Genomic DNA, 17,710 nt, shown 5'->3' with positions numbered 1-17,710 from the left:
GCTGCAGCCGATCGCTGGCTGGCTCCACCCTGGTTGCCCGCCTCCACCGCCATCAACAATCGTTGGCTGGCTCCTCCCCGGCCCAAGCCTAAAGCCTCTGGCTGAGGCTTTAGGCCTGGGCCAGGGCACCCCCAGCTCCCTGCCGCTGCTGCCACCAAGGATCGTTGGCTCAATGATCGCTGGCTGGCTCCGCCCCGGTTCCCACTGCTGTCGCCATCAATGATCGCTGGCTGGTTCCTCCCTGACCCAGGCCTAAAGCCTCAGGCCGAGGTTTTAGGCCTGGGCCAGGCACCCCCAGCTCCCTGCTGCCACCGCTGCCATCTATGATCACTGGCTGGCTCCGCCCTGGTTCCCCGCCTCCGCCGCCATCAACAATCGCTGGCTGGCTGTCTCCTCCCCGACCTAAGCCTAAAGCCTCAGGCCGAGGCGTTAGGCCTGGGCCAGGGCACCCCCAGCTCCCTGCCGCCGCCGACATCAAGGATCCCTGGCTGGCTCCACCCCGGTTCCCCCGCCATCGCCGCCATCAACCATCGCTGGCTCAATGATCGCTGGCTGGCTCCTCCCTTACCCAGGCCTAAAGCCTCAGTCAGTGGCTTGGAGCCAACATATGCAAATTAGCCGCCATCTTGGCTGGCGATTAATTTGCATATCTCACTGATTAGCCAATGGGAAGGGTAGCGGTTGTATGGCTAATTACCATGTTTCTCTTTTATTAGATTAGATAGCAAAAAACCTTTCCCCCCTGCTAGTTCAGATCAATTATATTGAAACTCGTGGAGCAGAAATCCAGGGAAATCAGGACTGTCAAGGTTCTCAAAGACAAAAAATTTTAAAGTGGACCAACACCTAACATCCTTAGAGTCTAAGAATTATATTTATTTATTTAAATTATTCTTCTTCTAAATCCTTACCCGAGGACATAAGAGAGAGAGAGAGAGAGAGACATCGATCAGTTGCCTTCCATATGAGTCCTGACCAGGAATCAAACCCAAAACACAAGTATATGCCCTGATTGGAAATCTAACCAGCAACCTTTCCATGCACGGACGATGCTCTAACCAACTGAGCCACACTGGCTGGGCTAAGGATCATTATATTCAGATTACCTGGTTCTAAGTGCCAATACAATGAAGATGAGGATAGTCAACCGGCTAGTGCAGCTCAGTGGTTCAGCACACATTATTACTAATCTGGAGCCACATTACATATATTGACTCATTTAATACTGACAACATTCCTATGAGGTAGGTACTATTACTAGATGCATTTTATGGGTAAGAAATGTAAGGTACCAATAGGTTGAGTAATTAGTGCCTAAAGTGATTTAATTACTAAGGTGGCAGAGCCAGGACTTGAATTCTGGCTGTATGCCTTCTAAATCTATACCCTTAACCAATGTATTGCAAGGTAGGGCTAAGGTCAAGAGAAGAAATGACCAATTTCTAATCGTGGTGCAATGGGGAAGTTGGGGCAGCATTGCATATTAACTCAAGCTACCATCTTACGCTAACATGTACCCCACTGCCTCCTAAACCTTGGTGCTGGGACACTAAACACTCAGCAGAAAAGTCACAGAAAGTAGGCGACCCTATCACCCTGGTTAAAGAAGGGGATTCAGCTAGCTATCTCTCCTCTCTCCCATCCTAGAGCCACATGAATACTGAAATTTTTCACATACAGATGTGGAGGGACAGGATTGGGGTTAAAGCATGGTAGAGTAGGTCACACAGGGATCTAGAATGTAGTTCATGAAATTCCTGATATGTGAGCTCCAGGCCCCTAACACCTACCAATAGGGCAACCAATGAGATGAGAAACCATGATCTTCCTGAGTACCAGGGTGATACTCAACACACTCAAACAGATTCTCCCTTTCATCTAATACACAGGCCATGCCAGTCTACCCAAGCAGGAACTGAAATCGTGTAGAGTCCTTGTTTTGTTCTGTTCTGTGTTTTTTTTTAATAAAATTCTGTTCTGTTTGGTGGTGAAAGTTTTATAAACAACAATAAAAATCTGTTGTAGATTAAGGGTTGGTGCATAAACAAGCAAATAAAAAACACTAAAAGTGGCAGATTATTAAGATTAATAGATTAATAGGTGAGTAAGCAATAATAAATTGATGAAGAAGATTTATTCCTAGATAGTTCTTAAGGTACTCAGAGAAAACTATTGTAAAGGAAAGCAGGATCATAAGCAGAGAGAATAAATATACACATCACTAATAATCCAGAGGTATGTAACTGGGGAAAGAGAATGAGCATGAGTCACTCACCATAGAGAAAGAAGCAGCTGCTTGCTCCAGCAATCCCACAAGTCCTGACTCAGTGAAGTACTTTCCAGAGCAGATGCCTTCTTCATCGGGAGATACAACGTCATCTGAGACTGCAGACTCTTCTAAAACATTAGATGAAATATTCTAGGGAGAAAAAAAATCGAAAAGGTTTGTGAAATGGAATTAATTTCTTAGCATAGAAGATGTATATGAAGAAGTAATTTAAGATAAAATATAGTTATCAGCTTAGGTTAAAAAAAAAAAAGGGTTAGTCAGCCTGGCTAGTGTGGCTCAGTGGTTGAGCATTGACTTATGAACCAGGAGGTTATGGTTGGATTCCTGGTCAGGGCACATGCCTGGGTTGTAGGCTTGATCCCGAGTAGAGGGGCAAGAAGGGTGCAGGAGGCAGCCGATCAATGATTCTCTGTCACCATTGATGTTTCTATCTCTCCCTCTCCTTTCCTCTCTGAAATCAATAAAAAAAAATTTTATAGGTAGTCTATGCACAGAGAAAAGACAAATCTCCAAAACCTTTTTGTAATTTTGGAGATGACAGTAAAATGACAAGATGACAAGAAAACTTTTCTATCAATAAAAAGTTGTGAGAAATAAATTTTTTTAAAATCATGGGCTAAGAAAAATATTAATATGACATAGGACATCTAAGGAGATTTAAATAGTATTTAATTGATCTTGTCAAAATTCCCTATGAGGGAAATTAAGGTACAAAAAACCATATGGTCTCTTTGATTTGCCCAACGTACATTGAGTTAATAAAAAACTCAGGTATAATAAAAAAAAACCTTTACTCCCTAAGATTGGGATCAATCATTAGTTCTAAAAAAGAAATGATAAATATATACCTTAAATATTTTAATTTAATGTAAACACTGACAGTAGATATACACTCATTTGTCAATTTTTCAAGTAAGTCTAAGACCTTTTCTTTGTGTATGGGCCTCGAGATCAGAGTTCCATGTATGTACTCTTGACTAAATACCCATAATGCAACCATTATTTAATATTTTCAGTTTTTATAAAGTAGAGTAAAAATCTGAACTTAAAAAGTTTATAAAATTATTTTAGATTTTTAGGAGCTTTTCCTGAAATCTTTTATATCCATCGGGTCCAAAATTAACTCAACTGTTCTGGAGACTCACTTTTATCAAGTCTTTGCAAATCATTCGACCTAGTTTTCAAAGAAACAATAATTCACTTTCTTTTTGCATTTGGATTTCATCAGAGCATATAATATTTAATCAAAATTAGACATTTTCCAAACCTGGCATAACAGGTTTTTAAGAAAAGTAACACATAACTGACTCTTTGTAAGCAAAGAATTCAACTAGTGAATCAGAGGTATGTAACCCTAGTAAACTATCACTTCTGAGCGAGGTATTAGCATATTTTATACAGAGGATGGAGAATGTTGGTTATCTGGTGTGTTCAGTAAAAGCCAAGGAAGAGTTTCTACTGAATTTTGATTCTCAGTATTTTGAGTGTATTCCATAGATGACATAAAGTCCATAGTACTTTAGGCAAAGAGAAAAAACATACACGGCACTGGTAATGCAGAGGTAAGACCATGTGGAGAGAATTAGCAAGAAGTACTCCCATACCTTCCATCGTTATGCTTTCCCTTCCAGACGAATTCATCTAAACACCAGGGAAAAAAATTACAACCAAAAAAGGGCATACCTCGATTTAATGTAAGTCTGGCAGATTCCTACCTGAAATGTTACACACCCCACAGGGAGATATTTGCGGTCCTCCAGCATGCTCAAATATTCCGCAACCAGTGCTGCTGAGTGGACCAGGCACTGCGCAGCCTCAGCGTGATTGCTGCGCTCCGAGTGCTTGCCAGCCATGTTCTGCAACCAGGTCAGTCGCAGGTCCGGAGAGGTCTGGTAGCCCTTGGCAATTCTAAACAGAACAGAAATTCTCCCCAATCAGCATTTGCTTCCTAAGCTGAAAGGGAGTTTAGATTGCTTTTTCCTGGTAGTGTTTACCTACAAATTTCCCTGTGAGGGAAATTAAGGTACAAAAAACCCAAGCAATTAAGACAAGGTTTTTAGGGGAATGGAAATGTCTTTGTGTATGCTTAGAGAAAAGAGCTGTGGGCCCATGGAATGGGCAATATCAGTTTTTTTTTTGAGGGGGGGGGAGGAAGTACTAAAAATAGACATGCCATATTGAAATCTGGCTATTAAAACAATAAGGGAAAACTATGAGAATTTATGTGTTCATTATGAAAAAACATAAAAACGTTTTATATTCAAGAAAAAAAGACATAAATATATTGGTCTTATTTGTGCTCTTTAAAGAACTCCAAACTGTGAAAAGAGAGGGTCATGTGGCAAAGAAAAAGCCTCAAGTTTTACTTACATCTTTCAACATATAATAGGAATGACAAAATTCTCAAAATGTGCCCCTAGACATAATCTATAGCATAACCATATTTATAGTCAGGAAAATGGTTATGATAAATATTACTAAAGGATTGATTTTTACATTTAAAATAGGGTTCTTGAGCCTTCTTAAGGAAGTCTAGGGCCCAAGACGCCAAGGTGTTAAATGTGTTCTGATTATTTTTTAAAACCCTCTCGTTTTTTGATAATCAATAAATATACTGAACAATTATGCATAGTTCTTAAAAGAAGGGGTACACAAGGGATGTAAAAAAGCAGCCTTAAAAAAGTGTATTTTTACTTTTCAATCTACCATTAGGAAATCACTTAATATTTGTATTTTTTTATCTAATGTTTCCTGTGTCTTACTAATTTAAGCCCATGATATAAGCTATTATATGTGAACCAAACAAATGGTACCTGTACATTAGATCAATCAACATTTCAGGATCCTCCTGGTGTTCCTTCATTTTAACAGTATCGGAAAGGATCATATGAAGATTGAAAACCAAATCTTGGACCTGCAGCAGAGAATTATATGAAAAACATTCTTCAATTGCCATTCATTCACAATTACTAAATTAGTTTAGAAGATATTTCCGAAGAGTATCTGAAGATTTCAAAACAAATAATTGATATAGTTAAGAGTGGAATTGCTGGAGTATGGTGGGGTAAGGGTACTAAACTTTCCACAAATTCCTCAGCAGACTGTTTGTTTTTTTCAGTTCTTTCACTTGGAAACAAGTAGAACTATAAGTAGAAATAAAATATAGGGATAGAATAGATATAAAAAAGAATACAAAATATAATTCTCTCCTATGTTTCTGATTCTCCCAAAAGGTAGTTTGTAGAAAACTCTAGTTTTTAAGGCAAATTACTATTTCAATAATAAGTGGAAATAACGTTTCATCATAAAACTTTTTGGTTGCCCATACTGCCTGTCTACTGTTCTTTCTGTGACAAATACACAGAATTAAACCCTTCTTTATTTAATCCAAGAAGGAAGAGTAGCTTATTGAAATAAAAAATTCATCCCTGTCTATGGCATATGATATGTGGATTGAAAGAAAAATACAGGTTCCTCCAGTAAAAAACAAAGATTGATTTAACAGTTTGGGAAAGTGCCTATTTTACAATCCTTTTTCAATTAATGATCTAGAAAGTGGCATTTCTGACCTGGTCAGGAAAAGTTGTTTCTCTCAATTCCAGATCTTCTTCAGCATAGGTCAAGATAGTCTTCAAAGAACGTCTTAAGAATTCTTCATTAAAATTCTGAGATGTACCCACCAAGGAAGATAGTGACATGGTTACCTGCATTTTAACCCTGGCAAAGTTCTGTAACAGAGAAATTGTCAGGTTACCATTTAATATAGGAGAGCTTAAAGGAACAGTCTAAAAGAAAAGGTTAGTTAGTGAAAAAAAATACCACTCTAAGCAAAATACTTTTAAAAAGTAATGAGATATGCATATTAAAATCTTATTTTAAAAAGAACATAAAACTTACAATTTTGCTGTGAACAATATGCTACAGAACAGGGTTTTAAAAGTGCCATGTTTTACAGTTAAATTAGAAGTTGTGCCTAGATTTAACATTGACCTATTATGAAATACTAAAGGCCCAGTGCACGAATTTGAGCACAGGTGGGGCCCCTCTGGGTGGCCTGTGGGGATAGGGCTGAAACCTCGAATTTGTGCACAGGTGGGGCCCCTCTGGGTGGCCTGTGGAGATAGGGCTGAAACCCGCAATCCAACACTGCCTGCAGCTCCTACCTGCCGCTCCTGCTCATCCTGGCCCCACTCGAGGAGTGGCACGAGGGGAGTGGGAGGGGGGAGCCTCTTGAGGGGAGTGGCTTGTGGGATCGGGCTGAAACTGGCTCTCCGACATCCCCCGAGGGGTCCTGGATTGTGAGAGGGCGCAGGCCAGGCTGAGGGACCCTTGTGGTGCACAATCGGGCTGGGGAGGGCTCCAGGGTGTGTCCGGCCCCATTTTGCCCAGTCCCGATTGGGGTCGCCGTAGAGGGACACGGGAGGTTGGCCAGCCGGAAAAGGACCACGGGAGAGCTCCAGGGATGTCCGGCACATCTCGCTCAGTCCCAATTGGCCGGACCCCAGCAGCAAGCTAACCTACCAGTCAGACCATCTGCACCCTGGTGGTCAGTGCACGTCATAGAGAGCAATTAAGCAGCCTTAGCATATCATTAGCATATTACACTTAGATTGGTTGAACAGTCGACCGGTCACCAGACGACAAGACACTTAGCATATTAGGCTTTTATTATATACAATGTTATTAATAATAACACAATTTTTACAGACTAAAGAGCTTAACCAATCATCACAAAATTCTTTTTTTTTTTTTTTAATTTGTTAATTCTTGCCCTAACTGGTTTGGCTCAGTGGATAGAGCATCGGCCTGCGGACTGAAAGGTCCCAGGTTCGATTCCGGTCAAGGGCATGTACCTTGGTTGCGGGCACATCCCCAGTAGGGGGTGTGCAGGAGGCAGCTGATCGGCGTTTCTCTCTCATTGATGTTTCTAACTCTCTATCCCTCTCCCTTCCTCTCTGTAAAAAAATCAATAAAATATATTAAAAAATAAATAAATAAAATTTAAAAAAATAAAATAAAAAAATAAAATTTGTTAATCTTCAACCGAGGATATTTTTCCATTGACTTTTAGAAAGAGTGTAAGGGATGGGGAGAGAGAGAGAAACATCAATGTGAGAGAAACACATGGATTGGTTGCCTCCTGCACATGCCCTGACCAGGGCAGGGGATCAAGCCTGCAACCAAGGTATGGACCTTTGACTGGAATTGAATCTGGGACCTCCAGTGCCGCGACCGGAGGCTGATATTCTATCCACGGAACCAAATCACCTAGGGCCATCACAAAATTCTTAAATGATAGATATGGTCTTTAAACTCTGGCCCATTTCATTAAGTCCATTATTATGACATAAATAATTTAACACAAATCATTCATAAAGTAACTTAAAAGTAGAATCTTTAGAATAATGCCTATAAGAGAGTTTATGTTCTTCCATTTTTAGTGTAAATTTATTTGTTTCACCATTCCCACTATGAAACTATTTTTAAGAGGTTATCAATAATAACATAGTAATTTTCAAATTGAAGGTATTTTTGTCAAAATTCTATTTGACATCTTTGTATATGTAAATGTATTATTTAAAATTTCCTAGCTTATCTTCAGTGGTACCACTTTATCCTGATTTTCCTATTTTTTATCCACTCTTTTGATACCAAAGATTTTGTCAAGAAACTTTAAAAAAATGTTTTTTAATTGATTTCAGAGAGGAAGAGAGAGATAGAAGCATTAATGATGAGAGAGAATCATTGATCGGCTACCTCCTGCATGCCCCCCACTGGGGATTGAGCCTCCACGTGCCCTGACCGGGAATAGAACTGTGACCTCCTGGTTCATAGGTCGACACTCAACCACAGAGCCTCGCCAGCCTGGCAAGAAACCTTTTTACTTGTCATACTCTAAATAGTCTCATCCATTTCTTTGCTTTTGACTAGTATAGATACATGCCTATGTCTTCATAGCTCATATTTTTCTCTAGAGTTCCAGGCTATTATATTTTACTAGATGGCTCTATCTGGATGTGTCTCATGGGTACCGCAATTTTAACACTAAAATACTTTCTCTTCTTATTGATTAAATGAATGGTGCTACTATTCATGTACTCATTCAAGCCAAAAATCTAGAAATCATTCTTCCCTTATTACTCATACTATAAATCCAATTCACAATTCCCTAATCTGTTCCAATCTGTTCTTTCTCCATTCCCAATGCCATTGCTTTAGTTTATAACTTTACCATTTCTTGCTTGAATTACTGTAATAACTTCCTAACTGATCTTTTTGCCTTGTCTCTTATCCCCCAAGTCTATCTTCTAAATAGCTTCAGAAAATTTTTTGTCAAATGCAAATCTAAACACATCTCTCCTTAAAAAGCTCCATTTGCTGAGCATAGCTTTAAGGATAAAACTCAAGTATCAACTCAGTAAATGTGTCAAACTACATGGTGGGAACTGAGACTACAATAACAAACAAAACAAATATCTGTCCTATGAAACCTTACTCTAGGCCTTTTCAATGACAACTTTATCTCTTATTACTCTCTTCCAGCCATAATCATCAAGCAGTGGTAAAAAGTATCTTTTTCTCTTTCCCTGTCTCCTTCTATTATCTCCAGGCCATTCTAATTATTTAAAAGGCTCTATTCACCTACTTATCCTAAGGTACAGATGCCAGAAATAATGGGAAAAATACTTCTTTTAAATAAAAGACTAATTTTGAAGTGATAAAACTATCTGTCCTAAAAAGTAAAAGAGTAAAAATTTGTGAGGAGTGGACAGAAACAGATTGACCAGAAACTTAGAAAGTTAGATAAGATGTATGTATAATAGCAAAGTTCCATGAGAAATACATTCTTGAAGAATTTTCCTACAAATACCTGGGCCAAGAAAACCCAGCTTATTCTATACTGAGTAATAAAATGGTAAGGAAGATCAGTGAAACTCACCAGATAAAGAACACTTATTATAAAAATGCTGTCATGAAACAGATGAAAGTTCTAATGAAATATTTGCCTTACATTATAAAAAAATGTGTGAAGTCATTAACTTTACAAAGGAAAAGACAGAAATAAAAATTTAAGGAAAGATAGCAAGAATCAGAAAGTGATGATGAAACAGGAGCTCACATGAGAGTCAACACTACTTGAAAAAGAAATAGAAATACAAAAGATAAAATTGGTTAAAGAAAGATGTGAAGAACATAAAAGTATGTATAGGGGAGAGAAAAGCACCTAAAATGAATAGAAATTCAAAAAGTGTTAAAAAAAAAAAAAAAAGGAACCCAGCGGCGTGGCTCAATGGTTGAGCGTTGACCTATGAACCAGGAGGTCACAGTTCGATCCCTGGTCAGGGCACATGCCTGGGTTGTAGGCTCTATCTCCAGTATGGGGGGTGCAGGAGTCAGCCAATCAGTGATTCTCATTATTGATGTTTCTATCTCTCTCTCCCTTTCCCTTCCTCTCTGAAATCAATAAAAATATATTTTAACAAAAATAAAGTGTTAAAAAAGGAAAGAGAAAATGATAGGTAAAAGGTAAAGCAAAAACAGATCCAACATATGTATAACTGGTAGCAAGCAGGGTTTATCCAAACCCTGGAAAAAAACAAATATTCAGTTCTGCACCCAAGAAAACTTTCTGAACTAAGTGAATTAAAAGTAGACATGTGCCTGAGAAAATTAACAAAAATCAGTTAACACCATGACATATTCTACCAAAGGGATTTAATTTCAAATATAAAGAAAAAGATCACTGCCCCAGCTGGTTTGGCTCGGTGGATAGAGCGTCGGCCTGTGGACTGAAGGGTCCTGGGTTCGATTCCGGTCAAGAGCACATGCCTGGGTTGCGGGCTCAATCCCCAGAAGGGGGCGTGCAAGAGGCGGCCAATCAATGATTCGCATCATTGATGATATCTCTCTCTCTCTCTCTCTCTCTCTCTCTCTCTCTGCCTTCCTCTCAGAAGTCAATAAAAATATATTTTAAAAAAAGAAAAAGAAAAAGATCACTTGAGCAGCTGAGAGGGAAAAATTTATGTAAAGGGAAGAAAATATCAGGCTATATTCAGATGGCTCTACAACAATATTTAATGCCAGAATAAAATGATAATCAAGTACCTTTTTTATTAAGTATTCTTTATGTTTTAAGTTTTGCTTTCTTGCCCTTTTTATTATTCAAAGTCTGAGGCAAAAATTTCATAACTATCCTTGCTGTCTTAAAAGTAGAAACAACTTTGAATAATCAAGAACTTGGGAAAGTTTCTCAAGAACTTTCTTGAGAAATTAGCTACAGAATAGTATTTAGCTGCTCGATATTCATTCAGCTATGTTTGACATTTTTCCTTTTGGCACTTGACATAATTAATGATAAAGTTGAATAACTTTTTTGAATTCAATAATAAAGTTTAAAAAAATTTCGAAGCACAACTCACACACAGAAGTACTGAGGATCAAACATAAACAACATCCATAAAGAAGCCAATGAAAGCCAACAGTCACATATAGACCACCTCTTGCCATACGATATTAGGATCCCGCAACTGACTGAAAGTCCCTCCAAATCACAGCCATATATCCTCCATTGTTTTGCAGCACCAATTTTGCATATATTTTGTTCTTTATCTTCTATGAACTTAATGCCAGTGCTGCTCAATAAAACCCAATGAGAGAAATAACTACAGTTGACCCTTGAACAACAAAAATTTGAACTCATACATTAATTGTTTTCAGTAAATACTGCGAATGTATTTTCTTTTCTTTGTGATTTTAATAATATTTTCTTTTCCCTAGCTTACTTTATTATAAGAATATAGCATATAACACACATAACATACAAAATATGTGTTAATAAACTGTTTATGTTATTGGTAAGGCTTCCGCTTAACAGTAGGCTGTAGTAGTTAAGTTTTGGGAGGAGTTAAAGTTATACGTGAATTTTTGAATGTGCAGGGATCAGTGCCCCTAACATCTATGATGTTCAAGGATCAACTGTACTAAAGAGTGAAATGCTAGTGGTAGGGTTGTGCTTTGTAAGGCTACAAACCATTGTGATAGTTAAGATTTTTTTTTTCTTTCCCAAGAACCAATTTGTACTTGCTTGGTGGCAATATTACCCCCACTAAGAATTCATAATCTAACAAAATAGATGACTGAAGATATTACATAACTAGATAAAGGTAATTGTTAGAGCAAAATAAACTTTCCTGAATATAATAAACATTATAACCAAAACATAAAGTGAACTAAGCAAATAGTGCAAGGTAAAAACAACCAACAAATTTTTTTAAAGGAGAAGGGGAGGCATAATAACATAATACAACAGAATTCAAGGATATATTTGTTATAATAGCAAATATGAAAAGATTTACTTCAACTTAGAGAGTGTATTACATAGCAAAATTCTATCTTGTATATGAAAGGCACACCTAAAATAGATTCTTAAGAGTAAAAATAAAGAAACAAAGGTAACTGAAGAACACATAAGAGGTATAGGGAAGATAAAAGCACACGAAATGAACAGTAGGATTCAAATTAAAAAGAAATCAGAGGTATCTTAATACAAGGTAGAATTTAGACCAAAATAAGCTTAAAATAAAGCCTATTCAATTCTGAAGGGAATAATAATTCATAAAAAGGTTGTAATAGTTATGAATATCAATTCACCCAATAAAAGCTAAAGGAGAAAAATATACAATTTGTAGGCTTAAAATCATTTGTCAGTCCAGCAAATGGACCAAAAATAAACAAGGATATAGAAAAACAGAATAATGTAATTAATAAGGTATTTTTGTTTGTTTAACTCAATGCTCTAAAAATAAGAAATACCCCTTCTTTTTAAATGCTTGTGTAACATTTACAAAAACATTGCATATATGAACACACAAACACACATGGTACAAAAGAGATATATACTGTATGATCACACTGCAATAAAACTAACATCAAAACTTAAACATGTCTGACCAGTGTGGCTCAGTGGATTGAGCATCGTCCCATGCACCAAGAGGTTGCTGGTTCGATTCTGGTCAGGGCACATGCCCAGGTTGCAGGCTTAATCCCCAGCAGGGGGCGCAGAAGGCAGCAGATCCATGTTTCTATCTTTCTCCCTTTCTCTCTCTCTCTAAAACCAATAAATACATTATTTAAAACAACAACAAAAACCAAGAATTTTAAAAACAAGCCCTACCTAGGTAGCTTAGCTGGTTAGAGCATCGTTCTAAAATGCCTAGGTTGTGGGTTTGATCCCAGGTCAGGGCACATATGAGAATCAACCAATGAATGTATAAATAACATAAATGTTTCTCTTTCTCTCTCTCTCCCTGCTCCCCTCTCTTTCTCTCTCTAAAAGCAATATTTAAAAAAAAAAACATTTAAAAAACTTTAAAACAAAAAGGACTATCAACTGTTTGGATTAAAAGAAAATACTACATATCAGACCCAATAAGATACCAAAAACAGTGCTCAAAGAAAAATTCTAAAATTTAGTTTTTAAATACTTACCTGAGTGAATTAAACATCTGACTTAAAAAACAAAAACAAAAAAAAACCACACACAAAAAACTAAAAAAATACAACACATGAATGTATTATCAAATAAATACTTAAATGAAAAAATGAAATTCCTCAAAGTCTGGCATATAATCATAAAATATCAAGCCAAGATATTTAAACATTTAGTTTTATTACTAGAGGCCCAGCGTGTGACTGAAATCGCACGAGGAGGCGCGCCGCGGGGGGCCAGGACCTGCGCCTGACTCACGCTGGCTGGGAGCCACTGCACAGGCTCAGGCAGGCCCCCGTCTCTGTCTCCGTCTCCGCTCCGGGCCTCACCTGCACGTGCGACTTCCTCCTGTCTGGCCGTGACCTGTTACAGCGTCCCTGCCTAATCTGCATATTATCTCTCTCTCTCTCTCAGATCTCTCGATCTCTCTCTCTCTCTCTCTCTCTCTCTCTCTCTCTCTCCCCCTATATATAGATTACTTTCATTTTACTTAATAACAATTAAAATTTTTAACAGCTCAACATAGATTTATTTATTTATTTTAAAATATATTTTATTGATTTTTTACAGAGAAGGGAGAGGGATAGAGAGTTAGAAACATCGATGAGAGAGAAACATTGATCAGCTGCCTCCTGCACACACCCCACTGGGGACATGCCCGCAACCAAGGTACGTGCCCTTGACTGGAATCGAACCTGGGACCTTTCAATCCACAGGCAGACGCTCTATGCACTGAGCCAAACCGGTCAGGGCTCAACATAGATTTATATTCAAAATTTACTACTGCATGTTATTATTTTTTTAAATACATTTTTATTGATTTCAGAGAGGAAGGAAGAGGGAGAGAGAGATAGAAACATCCATGATAAGAGATAATCATGGATCGGCTGACTCCTTCAAGTCCCCCACTGGGGATCAAGCCCACAACGTGTGCATGTGCCCTTGACCGGAATCGGACCCGGGACCTTTCAGTTCGCAGGCCAACGCTCTATTCACTGAGCCAAACCACTAGGGCTGTATGTTATTTTTTAATATAGAAAACAAAATTAAGGATTTGAATTTTTATAAGATATCCATAGAATGAGAAATATCAAGATAGTCTAGGATTAGGCTCAAAATACGTAAAATAATTCCATTCTTCTCCCCAAATCCATAAAATAGACAGCTGCAGGAGTTCTATTCCATTATGAATCCAGAGACAAAATACTTACATTCCCTATTTCAAAGTTTTGTCTCATCAGTAGATAAAGGGAGGCACTAGCATGTGACCGTATTGTACTGATGCTACTGCTACAGTGTCGGAGAAGCCGGAGGCATAAATCAGCACACTGTTCTGTCTCTTCTTCAAACAGGAGTTCAGGGAACTGTAAAAAACAACACCAACATTGAAGTTATGTAGCCTGAACTAGAGATTTGTTAGTATAGCCAAGAATCAAAAGAATGGTGAAGGGACAATATTTGCTAATCTATATATATATAAAGGCTAATATGCAAAGTGTCCCCTCATGAGTTTGACTGACCGGCAGTTCGATCGCTCGCTATGATGTGCGCTGAACACCAGGGGGTAGCGTGGAACGAAGGAAGGCCCCGGCTGGCAGGACCCTACCCATGCATGGATTTCATGCACTGGGCCTCTAGTGGTTAATAATGTGGACCAGAGTCAGACAGACTGGGTTTGAATACTAACTATGGCACTGACTAGCTAGTAGCAGTGTGACCTTGGACAAGTTTTCTCATCCATAAAATGAGCCTAATAATATTATCTACATGGGGTTGTATGACTATCTTATATCAGATAATGTCCATAAAACACTTGGTATAGTAACAAACATGTATAATTCTGTAATATGTTTTTATTATTACAAAATAGTACTATAAGTTATTTTTACTGGTTAAGTTTCATCAACAGCTCTGTATTCCATCTTATAAGATGTATAAAATGAAATAGCTACCTTTGAATATGATCTCACTTATTTGTGGAATCTAATGAACAAAAAGAATTGACCAAAAAATAAGACCTGGAGGAACAGACTGACATACCTCGATGTGGGGTTGAGGGGACGAGAAGAGATAAACCAAAGAACTTATATACTTATACGTATAGCCCATGGACATGGGCAATAGGGTGGTGAAGATCTGGGAGTGTTAGGGAGGAGCTGAGAGGAGGGAAGTAAGGATGGGGCGAATGGGAGATATCTGTAATACTATAAAAAAAAAAGAAATAGCTACCTTTGAGATTTAAGAATATACAAATTTTTCGGAGGAAACGAATGTAGAAAATAAATATTTGAAGTCATTGAACAAACAAATGTACTTTATTTTCCATTCACCATATTTTAAGTTAATTTAAATTGAATGGACTGAACTACTTATTCATTGAATTCTTGATTTATCAAGTTAATAAGGAACAGGCAGAACAAGAAATAAGGAAAGCCCCAAATTTAAAATTAGCTATTAATTTTAGGCCTTTCTCCACATCAAAACTATTTTTTTAAGCCAGAAACTGGTTAAAGGTGATCCAAATAAGAATTCCAAAAGGCAAATAATAAAAGAGAGACAAAGAAGAATCAAGGGTCTTGGGCTTCTATAAAAACTTTAAATATAAATACATTAACCAATGAACATGTCAAATGATTTTAGACAATGTTAATAAAGTCAAATAAGACTGAAGGAACAAAATTAACCTACCTTTGAAACCAGGGCCCTCTGTGTAGCAAAACAGTGTTGTAGATAAACTGCACTTTGGTTACAAGCCATACTATGTAGTAGGACTTTTAGCACCCCACCAAGGATGCTCTCTTTGGATTCTGTTACAGAAACTGTCTGCAATTTAAAGATAGATAAATAAAAAAGAGATGTACTTGCAATTTGGTTAAGGAGACTGAGTATGTATACACAAACAAATATTGTTTTTAAAATAGGAAAATAATAATATAAGATCTAGGACAGTGATGGTGAACCTATGACACGCGAACTCATTTTTTTGGTTGATTTTTCGTTAAATGGCATTTAAATATATAAAATAAATATCAAAAATATAAATCTTTGTTTTACTATGGTTGCAAAGATAAAAAAATTTCTATATATGACAAGGCACCAGAGTTAAGTTAGGGTTTTTCAAAATGCTGACACGCCGAGCTCAAAAGGTTAGCCATCACTGATCTAGGAGGACTTAAAAAAAAAGGAGCTTACCGGGATTTGGATAAAAGAAAAAAGGGAAAAACAGAATGGGCAGGATTTAAATGAAGTGGGCAGGGAGAGCCAGGATGTAACTTTTAGGAACTACTTATATTTTAAATGTAATTACATGGTTCAATAAATACTTTTCCCCTAATCCCCATTTACCAAATCTATACTTTTTTTTTCTTTTAAATATATTTTTATTGATTTCAGAGAGGAAGGGAGGAGATAGAAACATCAATGATGAGAGAGAATCTTCGATCAGCTGCCTCCTGCACGCCCCCTACTGGAGATCGAGCCTGCACCCGGCAAGTGCCCTTGACCGGAATTGAACCCAGGACCCTTCAGTCCACAGGCTGACACTCTATCCATTGAGCAAAACCAGCGAGGGAACCAAATCTATACTTTAAATTCCTCTTCTTTGTGTTCTTACCTGGACAACAATCTCTAGTGTATCCAAAATGATTAGGTTTGCTTCAGTAGCCAGATTTCCATCAATCAGTGCTTCATGTTCAATCTCTGCTCTTGACCTAATGCAAAATAGTATAAGAAATTATATTTATGTTAAAAAGAAACAAAACAAAACAACAGATCCACAATTCAAAAAAAGACTTAAAGATTCATAGAAAAACGAAACAAAACTTGGAACCATTTTTCAGTATTTGCCTGAATTGAAAATTATAAGAGAATAAGGGAAAAGACAATATTTTACATATTAATGTTTTGTTTTACCCTACATTTTGTTGACCATTCCTATACACATTTTATCACGATGCCATGAAAGCAGAAATACTTAGCTTCCAGAGATAACAGCAAACACAGGAAAGTGTTTTATTCTGCGTGGAATAGACACTAGGTGGTGCTATGTGGGCTTGCATTTAGGGCTGCTTCATGTAGCATTATTCAAAATGTTAAAGGATAAATGTACTTTTCCCCCCTAAAGTTTCAAAAAAATTTAAATTTTGATGCAGAAAATAAATTAACTCTTCATTGAAACTCTGGATGGAATCACACATTAGAAATAAAACATCTGATGCCAATCAAGTCATTTACTTGACTATCCAATATACACAAAAGTATTATTTAATAAAAATAAAAATTTAAAAAGAACTATAGATGATTTATGGGTAAAGTTGAGATTTGTTTTAGTAGCAATAAACATATAGGAATTATATATTACATCTAAATAGACAAAACAATACACAAAATCAAAGCAAAAATACAAGGACATACTAATTGCTAACTTACTGAAGTTCTTAGATGTTTAAGTCTCTGAATCTTTATTACTACCATTAAAGAGAAAAGTTCATGAGTTTACATTTTACAAATTAAAGAGAAAATACAGCATAGTTAGAATTAAATTGAAAAGAAAATAATGCATTGTTCAAACTTAATATCCAGAAAGACTTCTGTAAAGAAACATGACAAAAATATGGTTTAGCCCTAGCTGGTTTGGCTCAGTGGATAGAGCGCCGGCCTGTGGACTGAAGGGTCCCATGTTCGATTCCAGTCAAGGGCATTTGACCGGGTTGGTGGCCCATCCCCAGTAGGGGGCATGCAGGAGGCAGCCAATCAATGATTCTCTGTCATCATTGATGTTTCTATCTCTCTTTCTCCCTCACTTTTCCTCTCTGAAATCAATAAAAATATATTTAAAAATATATATATGGTTTAAACAAAAAGAATCAGGAAAACACGAAAAAACAGCTTCCCTAGAACACGGCAAGATAAGCAGAAAGAACATTATACAA

General features: G+C 37.3%; 1 protein-coding gene across 4 annotated transcripts in view; it reads right to left on the bottom strand.

Moving 5' to 3' along the window:
• DOCK7 (dedicator of cytokinesis 7) overlaps nucleotides 1-17,710 on the bottom strand; it is a 164,254-nt gene that overhangs the window by 23,068 nt on the left and 123,476 nt on the right. For all 4 annotated transcript variants that reach the window (XM_014549256.1, XM_014549257.1, XM_014549258.1 and 1 more), the window contains 7 exons: nucleotides 16,393-16,489; nucleotides 15,468-15,602; nucleotides 13,991-14,143; nucleotides 5,860-6,018; nucleotides 5,104-5,204; nucleotides 4,006-4,198; nucleotides 2,276-2,419 (listed from right to left, as the gene is read on the bottom strand). In XM_014549256.1, the coding sequence (XP_014404742.1) occupies nucleotides 2,276-2,419; nucleotides 4,006-4,198; nucleotides 5,104-5,204; nucleotides 5,860-6,018; nucleotides 13,991-14,143; nucleotides 15,468-15,602; nucleotides 16,393-16,489 (982 nt within the window). The remainder of the gene's footprint in view (nucleotides 1-2,275; nucleotides 2,420-4,005; nucleotides 4,199-5,103; nucleotides 5,205-5,859; nucleotides 6,019-13,990; nucleotides 14,144-15,467; nucleotides 15,603-16,392; nucleotides 16,490-17,710) is intronic.

The sequence above is a fragment of the Myotis brandtii genome, unplaced genomic scaffold (genome assembly GCF_000412655.1).
Source record: "Myotis brandtii unplaced genomic scaffold, ASM41265v1 scaffold540, whole genome shotgun sequence".
Taxonomy (NCBI): domain Eukaryota; kingdom Metazoa; phylum Chordata; class Mammalia; order Chiroptera; family Vespertilionidae; genus Myotis; species Myotis brandtii.
The sequence above is the reverse complement of the archived record's forward strand: the minus strand, read 5'-3'. Positions and strand labels throughout refer to the sequence as shown.